The 25,742-nt window shown below is 35.2% G+C and overlaps 6 protein-coding genes across 14 annotated transcripts in view; 2 read left to right on the forward strand and 4 right to left on the reverse strand.

Moving 5' to 3' along the window:
- Window positions 1–2,412, reverse strand: part of LOC116851251 (eukaryotic translation initiation factor 4E-1A-like) — a 9,093-nt gene extending 6,681 nt beyond the window's left edge. Inside the window, exon 1 of the mRNA XM_032830511.1 lies at window positions 2,321–2,412. Coding sequence (XP_032686402.1) covers window positions 2,321–2,353 — 33 coding nt within the window. The 5' untranslated portion in view covers window positions 2,354–2,412. The remainder of the gene's footprint in view (window positions 1–2,320) is intronic.
- LOC116851259 (proliferating cell nuclear antigen) lies at window positions 946–2,983 on the forward strand. Its single transcript, XM_032830525.1, has 4 exons — window positions 946–1,166; window positions 1,843–2,008; window positions 2,105–2,249; window positions 2,719–2,983. Exons 1-4 carry the CDS (start codon window positions 946–948, stop codon window positions 2,970–2,972), a joined length of 786 nt encoding a protein of 261 aa, XP_032686416.1. The 3' UTR covers window positions 2,973–2,983.
- Window positions 2,984–4,007: 1,024 nt separating this feature from the next.
- Window positions 4,008–9,359, reverse strand: LOC116851233 (zinc finger protein 436-like). 4 transcript variants are annotated; one of them, XM_032830468.1, is made up of 8 exons: window positions 9,224–9,359; window positions 8,750–9,168; window positions 8,199–8,505; window positions 6,111–6,349; window positions 5,276–5,791; window positions 5,076–5,183; window positions 4,821–4,985; window positions 4,361–4,747 (listed from the first exon to the last, which is right to left on the reverse strand). In XM_032830468.1, the coding sequence occupies exons 4-8, from the start codon at window positions 6,342–6,344 to the stop codon at window positions 4,361–4,363; spliced, it is 1,410 nt and encodes a 469-aa protein (XP_032686359.1). In that variant the 5' UTR covers window positions 6,345–6,349; window positions 8,199–8,505; window positions 8,750–9,168; window positions 9,224–9,359. The 4 variants fall into 4 exon arrangements, with proteins under 4 accessions (XP_032686349.1, XP_032686359.1, XP_032686368.1 ...); XM_032830477.1 differs by having other exon boundaries at window positions 8,199–8,368; window positions 8,750–9,359; XM_032830458.1 differs by lacking the exons at window positions 8,199–8,505; window positions 8,750–9,168; window positions 9,224–9,359 and adding an exon at window positions 7,513–7,843 and having other exon boundaries at window positions 4,008–4,747.
- A 179-nt stretch (window positions 9,360–9,538) lies between these two features.
- Window positions 9,539–16,715, forward strand: LOC116851223 (palmitoyltransferase app-like). Of its 3 annotated transcripts, none has more exons than XR_004379552.1 (9): window positions 10,369–10,517; window positions 10,755–10,915; window positions 11,075–11,233; window positions 11,403–11,540; window positions 11,635–11,789; window positions 11,860–11,977; window positions 12,133–12,245; window positions 12,339–14,044; window positions 14,927–15,072. XR_004379552.1 is itself a non-coding variant. In XM_032830451.1 (9 exons), the coding sequence occupies exons 1-9, from the start codon at window positions 10,369–10,371 to the stop codon at window positions 15,220–15,222; spliced, it is 1,392 nt and encodes a 463-aa protein (XP_032686342.1). In that variant the 3' UTR covers window positions 15,223–16,715. The 3 variants fall into 3 exon arrangements, 2 of the variants coding, with proteins under 2 accessions (XP_032686335.1, XP_032686342.1); XM_032830451.1 differs by having other exon boundaries at window positions 12,339–12,441; window positions 14,927–16,715; XM_032830444.1 differs by lacking the exon at window positions 14,927–15,072 and having other exon boundaries at window positions 9,539–10,517; window positions 12,339–13,151.
- A 201-nt stretch (window positions 16,716–16,916) lies between these two features.
- On the reverse strand, window positions 16,917–20,029 carry LOC116851246 (protein odr-4 homolog). The gene is made up of 9 exons (XM_032830501.1): window positions 19,893–20,029; window positions 19,588–19,702; window positions 19,127–19,306; window positions 18,521–18,726; window positions 18,262–18,433; window positions 18,000–18,179; window positions 17,697–17,910; window positions 17,433–17,615; window positions 16,917–17,213 (listed from the first exon to the last, which is right to left on the reverse strand). Exons 2-9 carry the CDS (start codon window positions 19,681–19,683, stop codon window positions 17,056–17,058), a joined length of 1,389 nt encoding a protein of 462 aa, XP_032686392.1. The 5' UTR covers window positions 19,684–19,702; window positions 19,893–20,029; the 3' UTR covers window positions 16,917–17,055.
- A 3,429-nt stretch (window positions 20,030–23,458) lies between these two features.
- Window positions 23,459–25,742, reverse strand: part of LOC116853423 — a 3,091-nt gene continuing 807 nt past the window's right edge. For 3 of the 4 annotated variants that reach the window (XM_032834514.1, XM_032834509.1, XM_032834503.1), the window contains 2 exons: window positions 24,787–25,153; window positions 23,459–24,703 (listed from right to left, as the gene is read on the reverse strand). In XM_032834514.1, coding sequence (XP_032690405.1) covers window positions 23,543–24,703; window positions 24,787–25,146 — 1,521 coding nt within the window. In that variant the 5' untranslated portion in view covers window positions 25,147–25,153 and the 3' untranslated portion in view covers window positions 23,459–23,542. Of the gene's footprint in view, window positions 24,704–24,786; window positions 25,154–25,465; window positions 25,612–25,742 lie in introns of those variants that run through there. The other variant, XM_032834522.1, reaches the window with a different exon arrangement.

Genomic DNA, 25,742 nt, shown 5'->3' on the forward strand with positions numbered 1-25,742 from the left:
ATATATATATATATATATATATATATATATATATATATAATGTTTATATTGAATACAGTGATAACATATGAAGAAACCCATTTCTTACATTAATTAGAAGAAATAAAAAAAAAACACTATCATGTTTTCTCACTTTCTCATCACGTCAATATTGAATATGGCTACAGTTTGGGAATCTTAAGCATTTTGTAATTATAATTTTTTTTCCAATAAATTTGGATATAAAGCTTAGACGCGCGTTTAAATAAACCCGAGAGATATTATGTAACGAGCTATTGCATCATTAAAATTATTATTTTATGTACTCTGTGTGTAGTAATTCATTATTTTATTGAATAACTTTTGTAATAAGATAATATCTGAAGAGAGTTAACCAAACGATTATTTCGCGTGCTTATTCTGACGTTTCTGTTTGTAAATACAAATTTATAAATTAATGTTAATTATAATTAGCAAATTCGAACATTACCATATTACAAAAATATAACATTTATTCTATTATTCTTTCAAGTAAACCTGTAAGTAATGACTTGTGCGTACAAATGTAAATTAAAAAGAAAAAAGATTGACTTTTTTTACATACTGTATGATAAAATATGGTAAGATACAAATTTGTCTTTTCTACTTGTATTATACTTTTCGCCTTCAAAATGAAATTAATATTTCACAGACATTATTAAGAAAATGAAGAACAAATGAAAAAAATCAAGTGCTACGAAGGATTTTATGAAAGTGCTACGAAGGATTGAACACCGGATGTGCTTTCGATAACTAGCGAGCGTCATCTACTTCCTTTTCGAAAGCGACTGCCGCTAAAGCGCGGGTAATTGTTGCCTGAAGAAGCCGCGAGAATACTTGTTGCGTCGTTCTAGTGTGAGCACCGACCCAATCAATTTATTTCATCGATAATTGAGATTGTAGAATTTGTCAACGTAAATCAGCACAATGTTTGAGGCACGTTTATTACAAAGTGCGATTCTGAAGAAGGTATTGGATGCAGTAAAGGATCTCTTGACCGAGGCAACGTTCGAATGTTCCGACTCGGGGATTCAGGTCCAGGCGATGGACAACGCGCACGTTTCGTTAGTTTCCTTAAATCTCAGGAGCGATGGTTTTGACAAATACCGTTGCGATCGGAATCTCTCGATGGGTATGAGTATCAGTTGGTAAGGCAAGAAAAGTTTTTCTCGTAGATTTGGAGGTTATGCGTTGGCTGACTAGGCTCTCAGACAAAGAAGTAGGATCTGTTCTTTATAGCTTACACTTTCTACACTTCGAATGAAACAGGGTTGATCGTGTTCGTAGAAATTTTGTGAAAATTACAAAAATAAATGAATTTAGCAAAATATTTATCACTTTATTGGTGAATATCTAGATATGAATTTGTTTACTTTTGTAATTTTCACCACGATAAATACATAATTATTACGATTAATATGTTACGATTAATACATAATTAGGCCTTTGATGTATCTATAAAAAAAAAGGAATTCGTGTCCATTTAATTTCCATATAAAAATTTCGCAGAATTTGCAAATGTTTCGAAAACTCAGAGCTTTTTGATCGCAATCGTGAATTTTATTCTTTAATCACTAAGATATTAATTACTACAGTTCACATAGTTATATTTTGGAATTGACAAATTTAAAAAAATTTTTATAACTGAAAACTGAAAGAATAAACATTAGTCATATGGGACATATATACTTAAAATATGAAGGAAAAAGAATAATGAGAAAGTACAGAAAATATAACAAAAAATAGGGTCTAGAGCTATTTTTCAGCTAAATTATTGAGGCAATTTTTACAACTGTGTGTTACAACAAACTTAATGTTTTTTAGCATGTCAAAGATTCTGCGATGTGCTGGTGCCGAAGACACGGTGACCCTTAGAGCCTGGGATAACCCAGAATCTGTTATTTTTATATTTGAATCGCCAAATAAAGATAAGCTCGCAGAATATGAAATGAAGTTGATTAATATGGACCAGGAGCATCTTGGCATTCCTGTAAGATTCTTATATCTAAAAATAATGTGGATTTAACTTGACAATGTTCCTACAATGCTTTTATCTAATGCTTTTATTTTATGAATGATTTCATAGGAAACTTCGTACTCATGTGTGGTCAAAATGCCATCTGGGGAGTTTACACGTATATGTAGAGATCTGAGTCAGTTTGGAGAATCCATAACTTTTGCTTGTACAAAGGAAGGTATAAAATTCAGTGCTTCTGGTGATTATGGCTCAGGTAAGTTTTCTTATTCTTATATCTTTTAAAAATATGAGGTAATATGAGTTTTTTATATCTTATCTACTTACGTTTGCGTTGTAATCTATGATCGATTTAGCCATTTTCTTGAGCCAAAAGTCTTCTAGAGTTTGTGTTTATGCTACAACGAATGCAAACTCACTGAATAATTTGATTTCAAATAGAGAATATATATTTGAAATATTTGTGTCTCTTGGTCTTTTGAAGAAAGGTCATATATCTTGTGTATACTTTCTTCTGTTTATATTTTTATCATTGATAGAAACACAAGTTGTGATAACCAAACACAAATGCTATGTAGGATATGCTAGATGTATTTATATATACAGAGATTTATATAGTTAATATAAAAATTTTGAGATTTGTATCATGTTTATAATTAATATAATATATGTACATATAGATCATATATAATTGTGTTACATATATTGTTTCTTTCTTTTTGCAGCTAATATCAAATTAGCGCAGACTGCGGACGCAGATAACGAAGAGGAAGCAGTAATAATTAACATGCAAGAACCAGTAAAATTAACATTTGCTTGTCGTTATTTGAATTGTTTCGTGAAAGCTGGTCCTCTATGTAATCAAGTTCAATTATCTATGTCTGATGATGTTCCTCTTGTATGTGAATATAAGATCGGCGATATCGGACACATCAGGTATTATCTGGCACCCAAGATCGATGACGAGGAAGAAAATTAAAATAGCGTCAGGTGTGAATTGATGTATCGATAAATTTTATAATTATCGCTATTATACCGTATTATGATATTGTTTAAATTTATGTTTTGTCCAATGTTTCTAACATCGCCATATTTATTTCGTTAGAAAAAAGATTAACTGGCTTGTAACTGTAATTCCAAGAAGATAATGTCATACATACATATTCTGTTAAATGAGAAAATTAAGTATCCCGATATGTTTATATTTGAGGTACAAGGCAAAGTTAAAAGAGTACTTTTAAGGTAATATATTACTTTAATTTTACATTTAAAAGTCATTTGGCTCGTCACAGTGCTAGCGCAATGCAGAATTGACACTAAAATTCATAGGTAGAGTGACACAATTATTAGTATAGCAAAATGGTGTCATCTTCTTAATCAATATTCACATTGTTACTGTTCCAGAGACTGTGACAGTATTTTGATAATATCGCATTGTTTTTTCTTTTATATATAAGAAGAACTCAATATATTTCCAAAATTTGATAAATTTTGAATTATATATTACTTTTACATATCCTAGCCTAATCGAAAAATTCCAAGTTTTTGCTTAATGCAAACCTCTTATTTCTTATACGTTTGTGTATAAGCTACTTTAATATAAAAATACATAATTAACTTACGAGCTGAGGGAATAAAAGGGATATCATGGATGGAATAGCCTAGAAGTATACAGTTAAATCTTAAATAGTTTGGATTTCATATAATCACTAAATAATGAAGTCAATAATTATAATTAATCGCGTTAAATATTGTTTTATACTGTAGAATTATTTTACACGCAAGCACTCCTCGACAGATCTCTAGAAATAGTTGTTCAGCGTTTGTCTTTTATACTTGAACAAAATTTTTAATAAAACAAGTAACGTTTCTTTTTATGCGTGCACACTACATTACAGAAGAAGAGGGAAAAGATTTAGAACAATAAAATGAGATTTTGGCAATATTACTCAGCCTCTTTGGTATTAAAACCCTGATATTGCTTTCTGGTTTTAACTCAAGTGAGAAGTGACTAACGAGAGGAGCTCTATTATTTTATACATCGTTAAAATGAAGATTATCGTATATAAAGAACGCGATTACTACTCTTTAGAAAAAATAGTTTGTATAGATTTCTCTCCAAAATGCATTGTGAAGTTTTTAAGATACGCTCAGTGATTTATCAGTGGAGACTCACACAGATCTCGACATTTAGTTCGTCATCACGTAAATCCGATTTGGCATCCAAATACGTTATACAGTATAGATACGCGATCAGTCTACAGACATAATATTGAATTTACAGAACGATACTGTATGATCTGTATGATCCACGTCTGAGCCATGCAAACAGAAACATACACGCGCCGGAAAGAAATATAAGGGGATTTAAGCATTCGTGCTACCGTTACTCCCGTACAAGCTAGGATGTACGTATTTGTCATGCAGTGTCCTTAGGTGCCTTAGCAAATTGCTCTTTACATTAAAGCCTTTTTTACAGTAGGAACAGAGAAACGGTTTTTCTCCTGTATGCGTTCTCTGATGGATGACCATTGAGGCGTGGCTGGGGAATTCCTTTTGACATATGTTGCACAACTTTTGGTGATTGTGAACCCTTTTTGGTTTGGGAGGCGCCGAGTTGTTCATCAAGGCCAGCTGCTCTTCTGTGTGTTCCGTTTGTATGTGACGTACCCATTCTTGCGGCGTGGAGTACATGTTACCGCATAAATCGCACTTCAACGGCGGGAAGTCTTTGCTGTCATCGTTCATGTCGTCCTGAAAATGTCTCTTCGTTTCAAGTCATCTCGTGCGTATCATTATCACGCGCATAGAAGATGCGAGAGCGTACCTTCCGTTTCTTTCTCCGATTTTCGGTCATGTCAGCGTGCGTGAATTCTATATGCCTCACCCAATCGGACGGCCTGTTAAACGTTTGACTGCACATATCACACGTCAGTGGTGTATATTCTTCCTCCTCTAGGTCTCCATCTTCGTCTGCACTGTGTACGATTTCCTATGATAAAAGTAAGAGAACTCGTTATTTTATATTGCACACTTAATCTTCACTACATTAAAACTGATTAGTTGTATTCATTTTACGCACTGGTTTGATATCGATCTCATGGTCTATGGTGAGCGATTCTGACGGATCGATCGACTCTTCCCAGTCGATCGGCTCGTCCTTTACTAACAGTTCCAGATTTAGTTCGGTCTAGAAAGAGAAAAAGGAGAAAATATTAGATTTGACATTGTTGGATGAAAGTTTTATCACATTATTTTATCCAAGCCTAAAAATTGCCTCACGTTTTCGCCACTTTCGGTCTTGGACTTGTTCGACTCGACGTCGCTGTTAGCAGCTTTCTTCTTCTTGCCATTCACCTCGAAATTCTCTTTGTTCTTGTTCTGTTCGTTACTTTTGTTCTCCTCTAAGACGTTCTTCGTTTCGGATTCGTTGGACTCATCGGTGGTTACCTCGGTGCTTTTCCTCTCGACTGGCTTTTGAGGCTGTACATTATTTTGAGCTGTCGCCGCCTGTTGCGCATTCTCGGCTACCTTCTCCATAGTCGGTTGCACCAGCTTGATCTTTTGTATTTGCCCGGTCACCTGTGACGTTTCCTTCTTGTCGCGCTCGATCTTCTGATTATTCGACTGTATGTTTTCCTTCTTGCTACCGTTTGATCTCCACAATCCACGCACACGTAAGATATCGCCGGCTTTTAAAACACCCTCTAATTGATCGTTTGCCACGGTGGCCTCGCCGCTGTACATGTACTGTATCAGGATCTTCAGTGTGCGGTATCCAATCTCCGTAGGCAATACCTAAAGTATTCACGTTGGATTAGCAATTTGAGAATTGTAGGAAAGAATGACAATATCTCGGATAGCACAGAATGCTCTTATTATGTTGATGCAATAAGTATGCCATTCTCCTTTAAATTCTTATAAGAAGTTTGGATATTAAAAAGAAGATAGAAGTTAGAGTCTAAAAAGACAATCGATTCGATGTTATTTATTTTATTCGTAAAAAATGATTAATCCTTTAAATTTGGTTGATTTTGTTTTCTATTTTATTTGACAAATACGACAAACCTCTTGCACCAACCTAATAAAATATTTCAAGGTAAGATTTAATACCAACCACGATTATCGGGGCATTGGTATTCGCGCCGAAGTGACATGTCTGGAAAATATGACTGAGGTACGACGAGCATGCTGCAAGGACGAATCGGTGAGCCGCTACATGCCGGCCGCAGGACGTGGCCAGTAGAACATCCGCGAAGGACTCCGAGTGGAGCAGCGTCGCGACGGAGCTGTGCAGATGCTCGCCGTAGCTGTGCCACTTGAGCTGATAGTCCGACGCGGCGATGGCCATTTTTTCTGAATCAGACGAAATTGATGCCGAATTATTATATACGGCATGTATAAGTGATAATAACGTCGTCGTCGTCGCTATCGCCGTTGTCGTTGGCGCCGCGCATTTACCGCCGAACACAATCTCGCAAGTCTTATTTTTTATCCGACGTTACGTTAAACGTCAGACGCGATTCGTCAAACGGAGCCGAGGAATTTGTAAAAATCTTTCACGTATCATTTTCGTTTCTCCGATGACATCCGATTCCCGACGGTTCATCACGCGGTACTAGTATTCTATCTTTCATCGGCTGGCGTCTTGCGCATTTCTATCTATATCGATCTATCGCCGCGATTAGCGATTGCGGATAATTATCTGCAAAGGCGGTCGCGCGGGAGGAAGCTAACCGTCGTCGTATTAACCGCGATCAACCCTTACATGAATGTAAGGTTCTCGCGATCTCTTGCGAGAATAGCGAAGCGTCTCCGTGATCTAGTGAGAACGGACGAGCGCAGAATGGATCTAGCGAATCGGATACACGCAGAGACAGAGAGAGGCCGACTGTGCTCCCTCTGGCCGATCGTTAGTCCTCCATTCCGGGGATGAGCTGTCAAATGTTTCCTTGGTCACGTTTGCGGTGGTACTCTGTCGTCGTCGTCGTCGTCGCCCGCCCGCGCGAGTATACAGATCAATGCAGCGCGATAAGTCGCAACGTGTGATAACTTCGTCGCGCGCCGTGTCACTCCCGCCGCCGCCAGCGCGATTTCCCGATCTCGCGGTATCTCGCCGCGCGTTAATCGAATTCGCTCAGCTCAATCGTGATGCGTGTGTTACAGGCCGTGACGGTCACGATTTACTATTCGTCCGCCGCCACTGCCAAGGATGCAGCGATCACCCTTCACCCGCACCCTCTCCCGACGTCGACTACTCTCCCCTTATCTCACGGTGCTCTTCTACTTCAGGGCGCGAGTTTACGCGCCGGGAGGGAACACTCCGCCGTGTATCTATGCTATCGAGGATCCACACTGATTTTACGCTCGTTCGAGGACCGACTTCGCGATTACGCTCGCTCTCTCGACACTCGTGTCGCCTCGTGAATCATCATCGTCCACGAGAAAGAGCGTGAGAGAATGCGTCGCGGTGAACTCCTTCCCTCCTAGGCCAGACCGACTCGCAGTTGCGATTTTACCTGAGAACATCGGCACACTTGATGACGTTGTTACGGGGATCCACTCGATCGTAAATTTCAACGAGCAATTTATGCTTCCACCAAGACAATGACAATGACAACGACGACAACGGCGACGACAATGACGACGGGGACGAGGACGAGGCTGCGTGCACAGCGCGGCGTATCTCGCGCGCGTCGTCGGTGTTTTGAAAGGCGCTTCGCGCGGACACGGGACACGGGGCAGATACGAGCATCGAACGAACCGCCGCGTAGGGGCCTAAAAATCGATATTTCGGTCTTTGCTCCATCCTCTCCGGCGCGGCGCGGCGCGGTGCGGTGCGGCCGTGCTGGCTCGCCGGCTTTCGCCGGCTAGGTAGGTAGGTAGGTAGGGTATGCCCCCCTGTTCATCATCGATTTTCCCGGCTACCAATCGCACGCATCCATTTATCGCATCGATCGCCCGAGCTGATTTCAGCGTTTGCGTCCGTACGTCCATCCGCCCGCTCCGCGATTCATGCACCCTCCCAATCCCCTATCCACCCCTCCCGCTTTTCCTACCTACCTACCTACCTACCTACCCTTCATACCCCACCGCCGGGTACTCTTGCGCGCCTCACCCGTCCCGCGACTCTACCCCCTCGTCGTCGAGGCGACCCTCGCCGCCGCCGCCACGACCGGCGCCGCCGCCGTTGCTTCGGCTATACCTTCGACACTGTAGATACGACGGCTCAACGGGAGAGAATTGTCGAGAGGGAGGTCGACTTCGCAGATACGCAACGATCACACATCCGCTAACTTCTCGATGCCTGTTGATATCCCGCCGCAGGAACCGCTGCTCGCTTTCTCGCGCCGTTCCCGTCCCCGCCGAGAAGCTCTGCCTTGCAGAAACAGGATGTCTGGTGAATTGTCGCCAAGTATCGATTACCCGCTCCCGCCGCTCGATGATCTACCGTTCGCACGAGGGATCGGCGCACGCCTCTTCCTCCGTTCGTAGACTCTGACGCAGTGTTTCTGCGTTGAAAATTGAAAACAAATTGATCGCTTGCGAAAAGTACATCGCGATGATATCTATTTGATCGCAATCTCGATCCTCTACGGCGCGGAGCGGCTCGAGATCGATCTTGCGGCAAAGGTATAGGATTAAATTGCGAAATGAACACGCGTTGCGTTGCGGAATGACGATTAATTGTTAAAAAACAATTCATTCGAGAACAACGCGGCGTTTTTATATTTTACAAACGCAACGCGTACGCACCTCGTCGACGTATTTGTCTTCGGAGTCGCTGGGCACTCTTCTACGTGTGTGCGTATGTCCGTCACTGACACAACACGTCGCAACACGCTTCCACGCGATGCACGACGCGTCCAAGGATTTATAGATCATTTATATATCTCGGACCTCTGTCGTTCATCTCGCGGAAATCTCACGATCGAGGATACTCGAAGATGGCGCCGACGATGGGATTTTCAGGATTTCCTTGGTCGCGTGCGTGTCCGTACGAGCGATGTGTACGTGTGCAGCCGGTGCGCGGCGACGTACCGCATTGCGTCGACGACCCATTTTGCAACGGGGGCGATAAGTCGCTCTCGCCGCCCTCCCTACCATTAAATAATCAATCTCGCGGCGCTCGCTGATCGAGACCCTTTCGAAGACGCCTTTTTTGCCTGATGACCCTACGAGAAAAAGCGGTTAAGACGCGCCTTATCATGTCGCCATTGTTTGTCTTACCTCTCACATACATTCACCTCATCTCCGCGATTGTCCTCGTTTCCCACGTGACTAAATCTCTTACCTTAATTAACCTCAAACCTTGATCATCCCCGTAGTTGGACAATATGCGATTACATGTTATTCGCAAAAGGGCCGATCCGCGGCTAGTGCGTGAGAATATACCGATGATCGATGATCGATCCGTATGGAAGGTCGACGAGCGTTTGAATCGCGATCGCTCGAGCCGCCCAGTCACGTGACGCCGAGTCACGTGGCGCTTTGGCTCTGGCCGCGAGAGGCCGCTGCGGGTGCGCTTCGCGAGCAAACACGACGACCAGTGACGGCTTTCACAACAGTGCAATTCTGTAAATATGCGAGTTATTATCATCGCTCGCGGCGGCTTCGTGACGGCTACGGCTACGACGACGACGACGATGTAAGACGATGCGGTGCTTCTCTGGGACATAGTGCACGTCACGGGCTCCGTGAACGATCGACCAGCGCTGGTGCAGAATTCGCGAGTGAGGCCTCGGTGACCCAATTTACTAACGAAGGCTCTTTTTTCCCTTCACGACGACGACGACGACGACGACAACGACGACGACAACGACGACAACGACGATGATGACGATGACGAATCCGCGGTTATGACCCTTCTTCCAGCGAACGCTGTCGAAGTCGGTGACCTCTATGGACGGACGATGACGATTCGTTCTGGAAGTGAGTTTGCGATTTTTCCGTATGCGAGTTCATGCGACTCAGTGCGCGCGCGAGTTTCGCCAGGTTGCCTGTAGACTGTGGGTCGGATTGAGAAAATTAGGTTAAGTTCGCGAATCGAGTTCTTTTAGACTCGCCCGTTCGCAAAAAGTCGAGCGTCGCTGTTGCCGTGGAGCTCAACAGGCGGCTTGAACGTCTTTCCGAAGTGAAACATTAGTATAGGGAAGTACGTATCGCGTTCGGATGCTGCTGCCTGTCGCAGCGTGTTATGACTCGAGGACAGAAGACCTTCGGGGCAAGATGAAACATGTTTGTTCGTGCTCGCGGGCGAGAACTTCCAAGAAGAGGCACAGTTTCACGACTGTGATAAGTCGCCAGCGATCGTCCAGCGGGATTTTCACGCTCATTTATGACAGTACGTGAGAGGAACTTTACCCTCGTGCAAGATGCCTCACGTCACGCGAAAGTGGGAGCTGTTCCCGGGCAGGAATCGTTTCTGTTGCGATGGGAGAGTGATGATGGCACCGCAGACTGGAGTATTCTATGTCACCGTGTGTCTCATCGCCGGAACCAGCGGATTGTTCTTTGGCTTTGAGTAAGCATCGCGATTTCATGCGTCACGTTTTATTTACATTGGCAGAACCAGTGGGGTTGCGTAGCATATATGTTGTGGCTCACAACTCGAGTACGATACATCACGAATGAGCATTTGTGTCTTGAGATAATTTCTTAAACTTTGTGTGGAAAGAAAAGTTGACTCTCTCCCTCTCTCTCTCTTTCTCTCGTATGCACAGCAACAGAAGTGAATTTTGGAACGTTTTCTTTTTTCCAGTTGTCCATTTTTGGCACTACATATAACACCAGCAATACCAGTGATAGGAGGTTTATTATTTATATTTGTAATGTCTGCTCTGTTTCGTACAAGCTTCAGTGACCCTGGAGTAATTCCACGAGCAACACCTGACGAAGCTGCTTATATTGAGCAACAAATTGGTACAGATGCAATTGTATATTTATGTGCATGTGTGAATTCTTTCTCTCTTTTTCTAATTATTCTATACTTTTAATAATACTTGAATACAGCAAAGAATACTGTTCATTTGTAACTTCCTGAAGTACTAAATTGAAATGTTTTTTTTTTTAAATCTGCAGAGGTACCTAACAATGGTAACTCCAAAACATATAGACCTCCCCCCAGAACAAAAGAAGTCTTAGTCAGAGGACAACCAGTGAAACTAAAATATTGCTTTACATGCAAAATATTCAGGCCACCGAGAGCTTCTCATTGTAGTCTATGTGACAATTGTGTAGGTATGTATTTCTGTGTTTCTATTAAACTTAAGATATTTGAAAGTATTTGTAACACTTGGTTGTTCTCACATTTATCAAATATGTATCAGTATTAGTATTGTGACAGCAATATTGTGACGCTAATTTAAACAAGCGTATGGAACGATCTTAAAGGTGAATATTCTTACAGAGAGGTTTGATCATCACTGTCCATGGGTTGGTAACTGTGTAGGCAGGAGGAACTATAGATATTTTTATGCTTTTATAGTATCCCTGGCGTTTCTTTGCGTTTTCATATTTGCATGTGCAGTCACACATTTAATTATGCGTAAGTATACTGTCGCTTGCGAGTCAGTAAACACAAACATATCAAGAAAGCTAACGTATGATATATTGCATCGTTTATTACTCGTTGATTGTAGTTACGAAAGATGACAAGCCATTTTTGGAAGCTCTTCGGTCGTCTCCAAGCAGTGTCATCGTAGGAGTGATATGTTTCTTTTCTGTTTGGAGTATCTTGGGCCTTGCTGGCTTCCACACATATTTAACTACGAGTAATCAAACAACTAATGAAGATGTAAGCACGTTTGTCAAAATCACGTATAAATTATATGGATAATGTCATTTAAAGACCATTGTTCTTATAGATTAAAGGGTCATTTTCGAGTAAAAGAGGACAGGAAAGCTTTAATCCCTATAGCCAAGGAAACATTTGCGGAAATTGTTTTTACGTATTATGTGGGCCATCTCCACCTAGTTTAATTGGTAAGATTTCTTTCATAGATGTATAATATCAATCTGTGCCGATACACACGAATCGCACGAATACACATTTGAAAGTTAATATAATTGTATATATTATCGTATCATCTATCTTGTATCATATCGAGAAGATTTATGTCCGTGTCGTGCCTTTTTAGATCGAAGAGGAATAGTTACACCTGAGTATCGCGCAGAGCAAGAAAGAGTTGGTGATGATAATGTGATTACTAATAATAAGACATACGGTACTGTCAAGATTGTGCAGCCTCAGGTAGTTAAAGTATACATTTTACTTTCTTGTTTTGCTAATGCAGTCGAGTAGATAATAAGTATGTATTCGTTTTCTTTTTATTTATTACGACAGTCGAATGGCACAACGGTTCAAACAAGTCCCAGTACGGAACTCACGGACTCGATGAACAACTTAGTCACCGGTCTACATTCTCCGAGAATAGAGTCAATAAACGGTGAGTTAACTCTCTTAAGGCATCCCGCACGTTGTCCCGAGGACCTACCGAAATATCCGCGCCAATACATAAATGACACTTGCGCGCCGCCGTATCCGGCGCAACATTATTCTCAGGATTCTGTGAAACATATTAAATATACCGAAGTAGATCGGATAAATCCGGACTTTCAGAAATACCCGTGTAGATGCGAGGAGGGCTTACACAAGTACCCTCATAGATGTAGAGAGGAATATCATAGATGTTCGGATAATAACCTAATATACGATCAATGCGTGGACGATCAAAAGTACGCCATTGACCTTCAGAAGTATCCTCAGAGATACTCCGAGGATCCCTTACGTTACAAGATAAGCGATAAGAACGGTTACACTGATTTGCAAAAGTTTCCTCAGTGTTATTCCGAGGATCCGTTACGGCTAACTCAGTCTCCGCATACGCTTAAGTACAACAACCTGAGGTGTGCCGATCACACCTTGAAATATCCGATATCGAAGAACATTCTGCCGGCGCGAATATTGGGCACGGGCGGGATACCGATCATCGGGCAGACCGCGATAGGTCTTGTAGTCAATAGATTCGGCTCTGGACCATTAACCAATAATTTGTCGTATGCGGAGAATTCGTTGTGCCCAAGCGACAGTACAGAGGAGGATCTCTTGAATCGACGTTTTATTATGAGTTCATTGAGTGACAATGAGGATATTTAACGTCTATTATAGAACAGAAATACATTTCTCGAATACATTTGACTCGATTACGTAGTAATACGGAGGAAAAGTCGGGGCTATAATTAATATATTTACCACAGAACAAGAAATCGTGGACTCATAACGTTAGAAAGCTTTAATTAGATCATTATTCGTCCTCTCTTCTTAAAATCTCACATTAAGGGAATACTTTGTATATAAATGGTTGTATGATTATTCTCGATTCCTCTAATAGGGAATTGGAAAAAAGAAAAAATTATATATATACAAATATCAAGAAAAAGTTGAAATTAATTGTTGCGAAAAAGAGATCTATTTATTTTTTGAAAGTACCGTTTTGCATTATGCATAGACCTTTATTTTAAGGATAATATGTATATTATGGTTATGGTGGTATATGTATAAGTGAGTTAAGGTATTAGACACATACCGATTATGTTTAATCGATATGAATTTTTTAAAGTATATTCTTTTCTTAGATATTCTATTATTCAGTATTATTCAGTTTTATGTATTGAAAGAGGGATAAGAAATAAATGCGAGTTCTATCGAATTCTCTAGATATTTACTAAACTATCTTTGTTTTTTCAATGTGTTTTCGGTCAAAGATTGTTTAATATTTCCAATAAGTGGAAATTTCGCGCATTATATAATTTTCTTCGTTGTTATCATAAAAATAGATAAAATTTTATAACATGCGAAGGAATATTCTTAATATATATAATTTTTGTGAACGCCAAATTATCTCGTTCAGAAAGGAATTTTTTTAGGTATAAATATATATTTATACACATAAGTCTTTTAGCAATTAGTAAAACTTTAGCATAATTCAATAAATTGTATTTTTATTGTTTAAAATTACGTCCTGTCGAGGGCTCAGAGCATACTATTTGGTAAGTTCGTTTTATACATTTTGATCGCCATTGAGTGTATGTCTTAATATATACGAATGAACGGATTCTTCACACCAGCATTAATAAATCACACGACGTGTTTCTTTTACACTTTTACGAAACTAATTTTGAAACACTGTATCGTTTATAGGGTTTATGGTTTGTGACTAATTGATTGGTTTATAATTTGGCTTTAATTATGGGTAGGATAAGATTAGTTTGTAATTACAAGTCAACAGACATACGTGGAAATTGTATCGAGTTTTTTGTTTTTGTTTTATGGAAAGCTACGAGAGATTTAATATGATATATAATGTTTAAACTTTCACAATGTGTACGCTTATTTTAATTTACCAAGATCGGAAGGGGCTTTTGGTTTGATCTACACTTTTCTTTGTTTTATTATGCACAAGTGGAAATATTGTTTATATAAAGAGAGATTTTTTCGCAACTGTATGTTTCACGTAGTATATGTAGATTTATGTTAGAGTGTTGTACATAGGAATATATATATGTATATATATATATATATATATATATATATATATATATATATATATATATATATGTATTAATATATATTGAAAATCGGCGTGCATTATCGATTGGATAATTAAGATTATAGAAGCTTATGCTCGTACTATTGTCATTTTGTGCGTAAGAAACACAAGGCTCAACGCTGCACCTTCCTAGTAACGATATTGTAAAATACAGTTTGATTTTTTTTCTTTTTTTCCAGCACTAAAGACAGGTTTTCGTAATAATCTTGTCTTTCGCAATTTAATGCTAATAATTTATATTTTAATTTTGTATGTGCACTTTATCCATGCGATCACGCGGACGACCGAGACTCTTACACGTCATTGTCAATTTTGCTTTTAGGTAGTACTACAAACAGTATAAGCCAACTTGTTACCAACGAAGTACCATTAGCGTCTCTCAACATAGCACCAATTGATATCGACGAAATCGCTCCGTTGCCTCCTCGTCAGAGCGTCGTGGTTTCTTCTGCTCTGGATACATCTTCCATACCGGCGGTGACAACCCCATTATCTGCGTCTAGACTCAGACTGTTGCAGGACACTACTATGATAGAGTCTGCCTTAGACCTGGACTCGCTGGAAGACGCAAGCGTTGGTAGAGGTAGTCAGGCGGGACTTATAAAGATGGGGGTGTAGTCTAAAATCCGATTGTTCTTCATGAACTATAAAGATTAAGAATGATCGATTTGTCCGATGAACAAGTGCAGTCCCCAACGCGTTTCGCTGCAAATTGAAGCAGGAAACGTAACCCCGCGCGTTTTGCGTCTTCATTCGCGAGATTAATTCCGCGCGTACGATAATCTTATGCGGATGTAATCGTTAGTGAATTGTCATTTACAAGGTAGATTTTTGTTTGTAAGAGGACGGTAGAATGAAACTTCAAGATTTCCAAAGGAATTTGAATTTACAGTGCTTTACAGAATTACGGTGAATTGTTACGTAACTAAAACGGCCGAATTTATGCTATAATTGAAGTACAAATAATTGTAAACGTTCGCATCATTTTCAACAACTGGGCTATTTATTATATAATCACACCTATTTCACCCTCAGCTATAACACTTGCATATGCTAATTTGTGATGTATTTATTCATCGTTTCCTTTTTTCGAAAATCTTACGTTACTAAATGTAGGTTCTAATTAAATCGCAACATTTTAAAAAAAGATTTCGAAAAGTATTTTAATGGTACTCTTTGATTAATTAATTATTTATATTACAATATTTGCCGAAAATACTTAACAGGAAGATATATAATGATACAAAGAATTCGTATACTACATGCTTAATTTTACTATTCACCCAAATTTGAGCGTAATTTGCTGCCTAATGTTACATGTAGAAAAATTAAAATTTTAAATTTATAATAACATCTTCACACAGGATCGTTAGAGAAATGTATATATTTTGCACTATTTCACACACAACACAAACATACATATACATACTATATTAATGATTTTACTATATGTATACAAAGTCAATAACTAACACGTGTGTACAAATAAAGTTTTTAGCACTTGTTTGTGCTTGCACTGAATAAAAATCAAAGTACATTGCACTATAGAGAATGAAGTAAATGTTTGAATGATTTTGAAAGAGAGAGAAGTAATTAAAGAGAGGGTAGTTTTCAATATAATTAAACAAATATTTATTATAGGAAATATGTAGAAATTATAAGAATATTTCCATTGCATTTCCTGATATTCTTAGAAGTATTGTCTTTTTAACAGGATTTGCCATGTACAGTGTAAAAAGTTTTGTAAATAAACTTTTCATACACATTAGCATAGTTTTAAGGATAATTGCAGAATTTATTTGAGCAATGCAGCTAATAGCTTTTAAACGTTAGAATTACCACTGCCTGATCTATCAATAAATTTTGTATAAAAAATTGTGCATGTTATTATCTAATTTTTGACATTATTATGCAATTACACACTATTCATATGAGTAATATTGAAGAATATATTAATACCAGTACTTGTTATATATTAATAATATAAGAATTGCCATTCTGAAGACTAGAAGTGCTATTCTTTTGTATATAAGACATGTATATGATACTATATGTATATATGATATAGATGTTATAATAAAATCCATATAATATAATGCAAGTTAAAAATATTTTGTAATGTTTTATTGTATTAAAATAACAATTCGACGCAAAACATACACCATTTATTTTAGTAATAGTTAAATTCATAATTTATGTCGCATGTTCAAAAAATGATTTATCATATAATTTCATAGATATAAAAATATTTACATTTTATATAAGAAAATAGACACACTGCATTGGCAATATTATATTAAAAACAATATATGTATATTATTATTAATTATCGAAGTGTATTAAATATTATAATAATATTTTTACATCTCAAATTTTACAGATACAAATTAAAAATATTTTATCGTGAATCTACATCTTATATGTGCGTTTTTATAAAAAATACAATATATATTACATAAGCTCATGTATAATAATAGCTGCTGTCACAATGAAGAATGCAACACATAGACCAATATAAGGAACCAGTATTTGATGAAATTTGGTCTTATCAGTACCATGGTCCAATGATTTGTTATTGGCATCACTCTGGCAGTAGAATTCTGTAGGATCTGTATTATAAAAATTTAATCGTGACCAAGTAATGATATATATATATATATATATATATATATATATATATATATATATATACACACATATGTGTGTGTGTGTGTGTGTGTACATATATATATACATATATGTACACACATATATATACATATATGTATGTATGTATGAAGATTACTCTTATGTTATCTCCATGAACGTAATGTTACAGCTCCACTTACCAGCTTGCAACTCAACTTCCTTTTGCACCTGGTTCTCTTGCACTTCTAGATCCAGCAGTTCTTGTAACGACAATAAGGCTTCCTGCGGCCCTTCGCCAGGAAATAGATAATCTGACAACGTGATTTTATTTTCCGGTAACGCTATTAACACTCTTCTCGGTGGTTCGTGTAATGTGATGTTCTCTGAATAAAGAATTGCAAGTGAACAGAAAGATAATACTGAAATCTAGATTTAAGTTACATCGTATGTCGTGTCGGCTTTACCTTCGGGAGAACCACTCTCTTCCTCTATTAAACTGTCCCAGTGCATTTCCAATCTGCTTGCCAGAGATCTTACTATATCTTGCCTTACTGCCATATTGGCTTCCGCGATACTAGCTTTTTGATGTACAAATGTCCTACTGACTAATTGCCCAATTAGTCGTATCGATGCGCTGCATGATGTCACTCTTATGTTTGCATTAGCATCATCTTGCAACTAATAAGATAAAGTTAGCAAAATGCCTCTTTTAAAATTTATTTTTGTAATTGTCTCTATAGTGCCTGAGTGAACTCATTTATACTCACACATGGAATGTACAAGCTAACTTGAAAGAAGTTACTGCTATCATTCTTTTTACTTTTACATTCCTTATTGTCTCTTTTCTTTTTGCAAATTATTTCTAATGAGGTTTCCAGTGGCCTAACTTCTTCCTCAATAACGACGAGTGAAGAATCGATCAAATCTGCCACACTCGTCAAGATAGCCTATAAAAAAGTGTATCTTTAATTTATTCAGTTTTTGAGGTTAATAAGTTATTGTACTTGCATTTAAAAATAATATATCCACCTGTAATTGCCTCTTGAGAGTCTCAGGATTTTTATCTGCATCTGTAAAATACAATCTGTCAAAATCTACAAGAGCTTCTAGCTGATGCCACTTGGTTGCTTTCTCTTGAAATTTCCAGTCAGCTGGTTTTAATATGCCATCTTTGGTAACATCTATAGATTTGCAAGTATATCTGGAGATAAGGATTTAATTGCTAAATCAATTAAGATATAATGTAGAACTTCTTTAAATCTGATGAGATATATCCAAGCCTGCATACTTTTGTGTGACACTGTTGAAAGCTAATATAAGCTTTTCATCCTGATTATTTCCATAAAGATGCTTGTTATTGCATGAAAGGGCCTTGTGGATTGCACTAAGAACTGATTTAAGCTTCTGTATATTGCTGGTAATGTCTAAAGTATCCTCAGGTCCTGTAATAAAAACACCAAGTACCCACATTCCACCAGGCAACATTCTTGTAACCTGAAATGAAATATATTGCATGTAAATGAAATATAACACAATATAATCATATTCATCTCTATATAATATACTGAGTTATTTCTAAGAATGCAATTCCTTATTTTTTTAAATTGTTTAGATTCTTGTTTTTAACTAAATTATTGGAGCATTGTAATATTATATATCATAGAATATTAAATATTTCCTAGATATTGTAATTATATAAGTTGATTGTATAATTGAAAAAGAAGAATGTTAATAAACCATATAGTTTTGTTTAATCAATTTTTAATATTTTTGAGCTTTGTATTTTTTTCATATTGTAACTTTTGTCTGCAATAATTAAACAATTTATAAAAATAGGGAATTGAATTTAATCTTATTTTTAATTGTATTCTATCTATGGAAACTGTACACATACATGTTTAGCATGATCAGCCACCCAGCTCATGGGAATATCTTTAACATATTTAATATATGTCTCAGTTGCATCCTGTTCTGCAGTTGTCGCATAACTGATTAAAGTTTCTTCGACAATATTTTTATCAAGGGGAGGTGGTGTTTTTGCTAAGTGTACTATGTAATCTTTCTGTCCACTACTCTATAACATTAAATAGAGGCAAACAATACATCAGACAACATTATATGTCAATATAATTCTTTATACATTTGCAGTATTAAATTTATAACCTTTAATTCTATTTAAGATACAATGATAAAAGAATAAGACAATTTTTTAAAAGATACACATGTGTAATTAATACTCTAAAGTAATTTGATTGAATTTCAACAAATCGTAACACTTGTCACTCTCTCGTCACATATGTTATGAAAAATGAGTTGTAAAACTTAATTGATATGTAACAAATATAAAAGACAAACCTGTCCCAAGATCAATCCTATCACATATCCATCTGGTTTCGCTAAAGATGCTAAATACGTGCGAAGATGCTCTTCAGCGTAAATTGTTCGTCCCATTGCTCTTACGTGCTGTTTTCTTTGACAGAATAGCGATGATCGCGTGCGGTTAGTTGAATTCACAATTTAGTATGCTACGTGTGTTTGTAAGATTGTATGTATAACATTATCAGTATAAATAAAGATCATCTGGTTTATCGATTAATCATATTATAATTATAAATAAAAAGATTATATTATAAGAAAATAAAAAGTTTTTCAATACATACACACATCTATCGTTGAATAATATTTGAAATTAAAAAACCGTTTGATTCGTTGTTGTGTTGTACTACTTCAAAAAATAAAAGTCTATCTAATGCAGGATTCACACCGCGTCCGATGTCCGATATCCGATATCCAATAAAAGAACAGCTTTCCAATGGAGAGTTGAATTCTCTGTTAGAAAACTATTCTGTTATTGGATATCGGATGTCGTACGTCGGACATCGGACGCAGTGTGAATCCTGCATAATAGCCGTATTACACTAGCGACTGCGACTGCGATTATAGATTTGTCGCGTCGCATGCCCAACGTACTCCTACTCACCCCAACGCACTCTGGTTGGCTACGTCACCACGCGGACCAATCAGAGTGCATTGGAGCGAGTAGGAGCACGTTGGGGCATGCGACGCGACAAACTAATGTCTCTTGACCAGTCAGAAAGAAGATGCTAGCTATTACCGCTTTTTTCATTGGTCAAAAAACATAATCGCAGCCACGAATCGCTAGTATGATACGGCTATAACATATCATTGGCCGCATTCAGTGGAAAAAACAGTTCAGTGAGCACTTAGTGATTATTGTGTGATTGGAGTATTATTTTAGTTCTTACTAGATCTAGAAGTATGTACCAATCAAGAGTGATAATTACTTCTTGAGTGATAAGCGCTCCTTGAATTGCTTTCTCCTGAATGTAGCCATTGGATGCATCCAGTATTTTGTCTTACCAACATTATGGATGTTTCCGAAATGTCCAGGGTTGAGTCGAGTTAGTTCCACTATAGTATCCGTTACATATACTATAGTGGAACTAACTCAACTCGACCCAACTCTGGGTATTTCGGAAGCATCCTATATTTGCTTACCACTTTACTTTTTTGTCATCTTTCTTGTATAAATGGCAAGGATGCTATATTAAGGGAGCCCAATTTTGTATTTAGGCTTTTTGTAATAAATAAAATTTGTAATAAGATATAGACTCGTGTGTGTGGGGGTGGGAGACATCGTACTTCGAATATTTACTCAAATATTCGACTTTTTTTTTCAAAAAAATGTTTTATAGTCCTCTACGATGTTTCTCTTGATTTTAAATATCACAAATACTGCTAAATAAAGCTGATTCAATAAAGCTGATTCCTTTTATTTGTGATTAGGTATTTTCGTATTTTATCAAAATATATCAAATGTCTCTGCGTATTTCGTGGTTCTTCGCGAGAGGTCTTCACTATGATTCCCGCATACTCTTGAAAATTAACGGCGGGCTAGTTGTCCCGTGACTCTATCACAAAAAATAGGCAAAATTTTAAAAGTTGTAACTTTGACAAAATTGATACTACCAAAATCGTTCAAAAAGTGTTAAAGAATTTGAAGTGTTTACTTTTTGTACTATTAATGCAACGTTGTTGTCGTTTTTGGAGAAAATATATCGATTTAAATGAGAAATAGTGATTATTTAATTGTTATCCACAACTTTCAGGTGAGTTTTTATATTGGGAAAATTATTTTTATTAAAAATAAAATATATATTTTAAAGAGATATCTTTAGGCTTTTTATACATTTTTTAAATGAAAGTTATTAATTGTTTTATATTGTAAATATGTGATAAAAACTAAGAGTAAGGTAAATGTACTAATGCCCGGATATGTACCAATCTTCGGACATTGTTATTATTTTTATATTTGAATATGAATATTTCAACTTTCAACGTACAATACATACATACTGGTATATATACATTTAATATTTATATTTAGTGTACGTTGAAAAATGAAATATTTAGAGAAATATTCAAAATAATAAGTGTCCAGAATTAGGTACATGTCCGGGCATTGGGACATTTACCTTATTTGTATTTTACTGTTAAAGAACTTAGTGAAAAAATAATCATATTACAATCTTATACGCAAATTAAAGAATAAAATTCGCGCTTTCAAATGATCAATATTATTGTTGCGTGATGTTTAGTTTAAATGATATAACTCGACAAATTCTCTCTCTCTCTCTCCATAAAAATATTTTGATATTTTAGCATAAATATCGTTTTATATCAGTCTTAACACCACAAAAAATTAATTTATTTGAAAACGTGCGTACATGTTCGAAAGCTAGAGATTTCCCGCTACAAGATGCTTTTTGAATTATCTTGTTATTTTTATTTTTATGAAAGTTATGGCTTGTTGAATTTGTAGCATATTACTTAGCATGTGCCTTATATGTACAAATCTATCTGAAAGGCTATTTGCTGATTGTAAATCACTTCATAAAACTCCGTATGCAATGATAGAAAAATAATGTATATATATTGTTGAATAATAATATATTTATATATATATATAATTTTTTACAAGAAACACTTGTGTTTATTGGTCCATTAACCGCAAAAATATTTGAACTTTGCATTTCACCAAGTGTTAGATAAGATAAAGAAACATAAGTGGAATACAAAATTCGTTATAGATAACTTGGTTGAATATATTTTAAATGGTATCGATACAAGTAAAAAATATATAAAATGTTAGTATAAAATATAATTCTGTACAAATCTATTGGAATCTTTTATAGAAGTATTTTCAAGTACAATTACAATATATATGCTTGGAAACTGAAAAAATAAAAGTCGATTTTTTTGAAAAATATATATACGTTCATATGTACACATATATATGTATATATATGTGTATCATGTTGATGTATATATATATATATATATATATATATATATATGTATGTATATACACAAATCTCACACTACTCGTGTATATATATATATACACACACACACATATACATTTATACATACATACATACATATATATATATATATATATATATTTATATATATATATATATGTATATATATATATATATATATATATATATATATATATATATATATATATATATATATATATATATATATATATATATATATATATATATATATATATATATATATATATATATATATATATATATATATATATATATATATATATATATATATATATATATATATATATATATATATATATATATATATATATATATATATATATATATATATATATATATATATATATATATATATATATATATATATATATGTGTGTGTGTGTATATATATATATACACGAGTAGTGTGAGATTTGTGTATATACATACATATATATATATATATATATATATTTATATATATATATATATTTGTAAATATATAGATATCTTAAAATCCTCTCAATTCAAATATATTGTAAATATAATACTTACATGTATTGTTTAATGTTATTCCTACATATATTTATTTTGCATCTTTTGATACTAATTTCTTGATACTAAAGTAGGAAAATGATTATAAGTAATAATAATTAATATAATTAGAGCCCTTAATATATATAAAAAAATCGTAAAGACGATTTGGTCTAAATAATTATGAACAAAAATGAAATCAAATTTACAATATTAATTTTGCAATGCTTCACATATTATACAAATACTCCATATCTAAGAAAATTATATGTATGTATAGTATTGAACGGAACCTTTTCAAAATCACATATACAGCTTTGCTTCCATCTTGTGGAAATTACATATACTGCTCAAGATCACATATACAGCTTTTGTTCCATTATTGAAGGGCAATCGGTATCATAAAAGCCTTATTTTATATATTCCAGGATAGTATTAATAATTGCAAACATTGCTTCTGCCTTTGCATTATTTTCCGTTGTTCCTATACCAATTTGTGTAATAACTGGTGTGGACAGCATACGCAGGCATATTATTGTAACATCTGCTGTCTTGTTGCTATAGTTGACTTGGTTTAACGTAACCCCTAATGTCTTTTGAACTTCTTGGTACGTTTCTTCTATTGCAATAAGATCCTCTATCGCACTCAATTTATATTTGCTTACGATACACATTCTTTTTTTTAAATCATCTGGTATCTTATCAGAATACAATTTTTTGAATAAATTATGAGAATCCGTAAGACACACATTTGAAGATTTGTATTTTTTAGAGTTTTCCAATAAGGATAAGGCTTTTTTCGATACATCCGTAAGAGCCATAGTTTTGTTACTTTCGACAAAATCTGATATTTCTATATTAAATTCTCGTAAATCGTCCTCAATTGTTCGTTTGTGTTCTTCATCCTTATAAGTTACTAATGATAGGTTTGTATTATCATTCTTAGTTACAAAATATTGTTTATCGTCAGAATTAGATTCAATGTTGTTCGATTGTGCGTTTTCTGATGATTTTGTAATTGCTGACTCAACAATTGACTTGCTTATATCCAACTTCTTGAAGTTACTTTCTAATGTTTGCTTAGAGTCATTAACCGTTTTTATTGACTTTGGTTGGTAGATACTTATCTGGGTATTCTTAATTGTATTATTATTATTATTAAATACTGCTGAACCATTATCACTGTTTTGCATTGCTATATTGTTAGAAATAAGTTCATATGTCGGTAAAGCCTTTTCTGATATCTCTTCTATTTCTGGTTTCTCAATAGGTAATACCGGTTTGGTATTTTTAACATTCAATTTTATATCTTTTGTATCATTTATATTGACCTTTCTTTTGTAAAGTTCTATTTTTTTATAAGTATCTTCTGGCAATATATTTGAAACTACTAAGTGATGTAGTATATTCTTGGCAGCTTCTTGTTTCGCAGCCTTTTTACAGAATGCTATACCTGTCATTTCATGAGATCCAACACTGCTTTTTACCTTAAATGTTCTCATATGACTAGGACCACTTTGTTGAACAACTTCATATAAAGGCAAACTTATGCGATGTTGCATGCAAAGTTCCTGTGTATATACATAAAAAACAATATTACTTAAACTATTAATTACTTAGTAGATATATAAATATAATAAATTACATAACTTACTTGTAGCACTCCTACATAGTTACATTCAGGAAACGTTTGTGTATCTTTGTTTAATGGAGGTAACATATTTGTATTGTTTGGTTCATTTGTATTATGTGTCGGTTGACAAGTTTTAAAATCTTGTATTTTATTTCCAGTCTTGTGTTTCTTTGAGTATATTGTAATATTCAACAATGATAACATATTTACTGCAGCATTATATTTGGCTTCCTTTTTGTTAGGTCCTATGCCAATTGCACTTAAATTTTTACAAGTCACTTCACATTTAAATTCAGAAATATCCAATATATAAGAATAATTAGGAACACAACCCTCTTTGATTAAAATTTCTTGGAGAATATTAATTGGTGATTTATTCATTTTGTATCTGAAAATAGTACATTTAGTTAAAAAATGATGTGAAAAACAAGCAAAAATATATATTAATTTAGTTATACTGAAAAGGAATCATTTTTCAAAGAAAAAGAATCATTTTTCAAATATACTTTAAAAAAAAAATTAATAGATATTGATAAATATCTTCTCATAGTTAAAAATTTTATTCAAAAGTATAGCAATAATTATATATATATACTTGAAGAAAGATAACACTTGTTAGAAAATTTATAATAAGTGATACTATATATATAATGATACTATATTATAAATTTTTAAAGAAAACAGATTTCTCCTCCCTTACTTTTAAATATCTAAGGAACTATCCAATAACTATAAAGATGACTGACATTGACAATAATGTATCTTGCTTTGTATAAGCATACTAATCTAATATATAATCTCTCAATTATTAGAATATTTTCCTTTTCATGTATAAAAGAAGTTTGTATAATCATAAAAAAGAGATACTGTGTTGTCAAAACAGAAACATGTTGAAATTTCTCACAAAGTATAGAGAGATTGTTTATTTTGATTTATATTTCAAATATAACGGATATATATATATATATATATATATA

This window comes from Odontomachus brunneus, unplaced genomic scaffold (genome assembly GCF_010583005.1).
Source record: "Odontomachus brunneus isolate Ranch 3 - 2012 unplaced genomic scaffold, Obru_v1 Obru_scaffold_006, whole genome shotgun sequence".
Lineage (NCBI taxonomy): Eukaryota > Metazoa > Arthropoda > Insecta > Hymenoptera > Formicidae > Odontomachus > Odontomachus brunneus.

Coding starts and splice junctions, on each gene's coding strand:
- LOC116851246 (XM_032830501.1), bottom strand. CDS start 19,683: ATGGGACGAACAATTTACGCTGAAGAGCATCTTCGCACGTATTTAGCA. Junction 18,727..19,126: donor TGGCTGATCATGCTAAACAT/GTATGTGTACAG, acceptor ATTTCATTTCAG/GTTACAAGAATGTTGCCTGG. Junction 17,616..17,696: donor AGAGAGTGGTTCTCCCGAAG/GTAAAGCCGACA, acceptor TTCTTTATTCAG/AGAACATCACATTACACGAA.
- LOC116851259 (XM_032830525.1), top strand. CDS start 946: ATGTTTGAGGCACGTTTATTACAAAGTGCGATTCTGAAGAAGGTATTG. Junction 1,167..1,842: donor ATGGGTATGAGTATCAGTTG/GTAAGGCAAGAA, acceptor AATGTTTTTTAG/CATGTCAAAGATTCTGCGAT. Junction 2,009..2,104: donor AGGAGCATCTTGGCATTCCT/GTAAGATTCTTA, acceptor ATGATTTCATAG/GAAACTTCGTACTCATGTGT.
- LOC116851233 (XM_032830458.1), bottom strand. Junction 5,792..6,110: donor CCAATGCCCCGATAATCGTG/GTTGGTATTAAA, acceptor TGAATACTTTAG/GTATTGCCTACGGAGATTGG. Junction 4,986..5,075: donor ATGAGATCGATATCAAACCA/GTGCGTAAAATG, acceptor CTTTTATCATAG/GAAATCGTACACAGTGCAGA.
- LOC116851223 (XM_032830444.1), top strand. CDS start 10,369: ATGCCTCACGTCACGCGAAAGTGGGAGCTGTTCCCGGGCAGGAATCGT. Junction 10,518..10,754: donor GGATTGTTCTTTGGCTTTGA/GTAAGCATCGCG, acceptor TCTTTTTTCCAG/TTGTCCATTTTTGGCACTAC. Junction 10,916..11,074: donor TTATATTGAGCAACAAATTG/GTACAGATGCAA, acceptor TTAAATCTGCAG/AGGTACCTAACAATGGTAAC.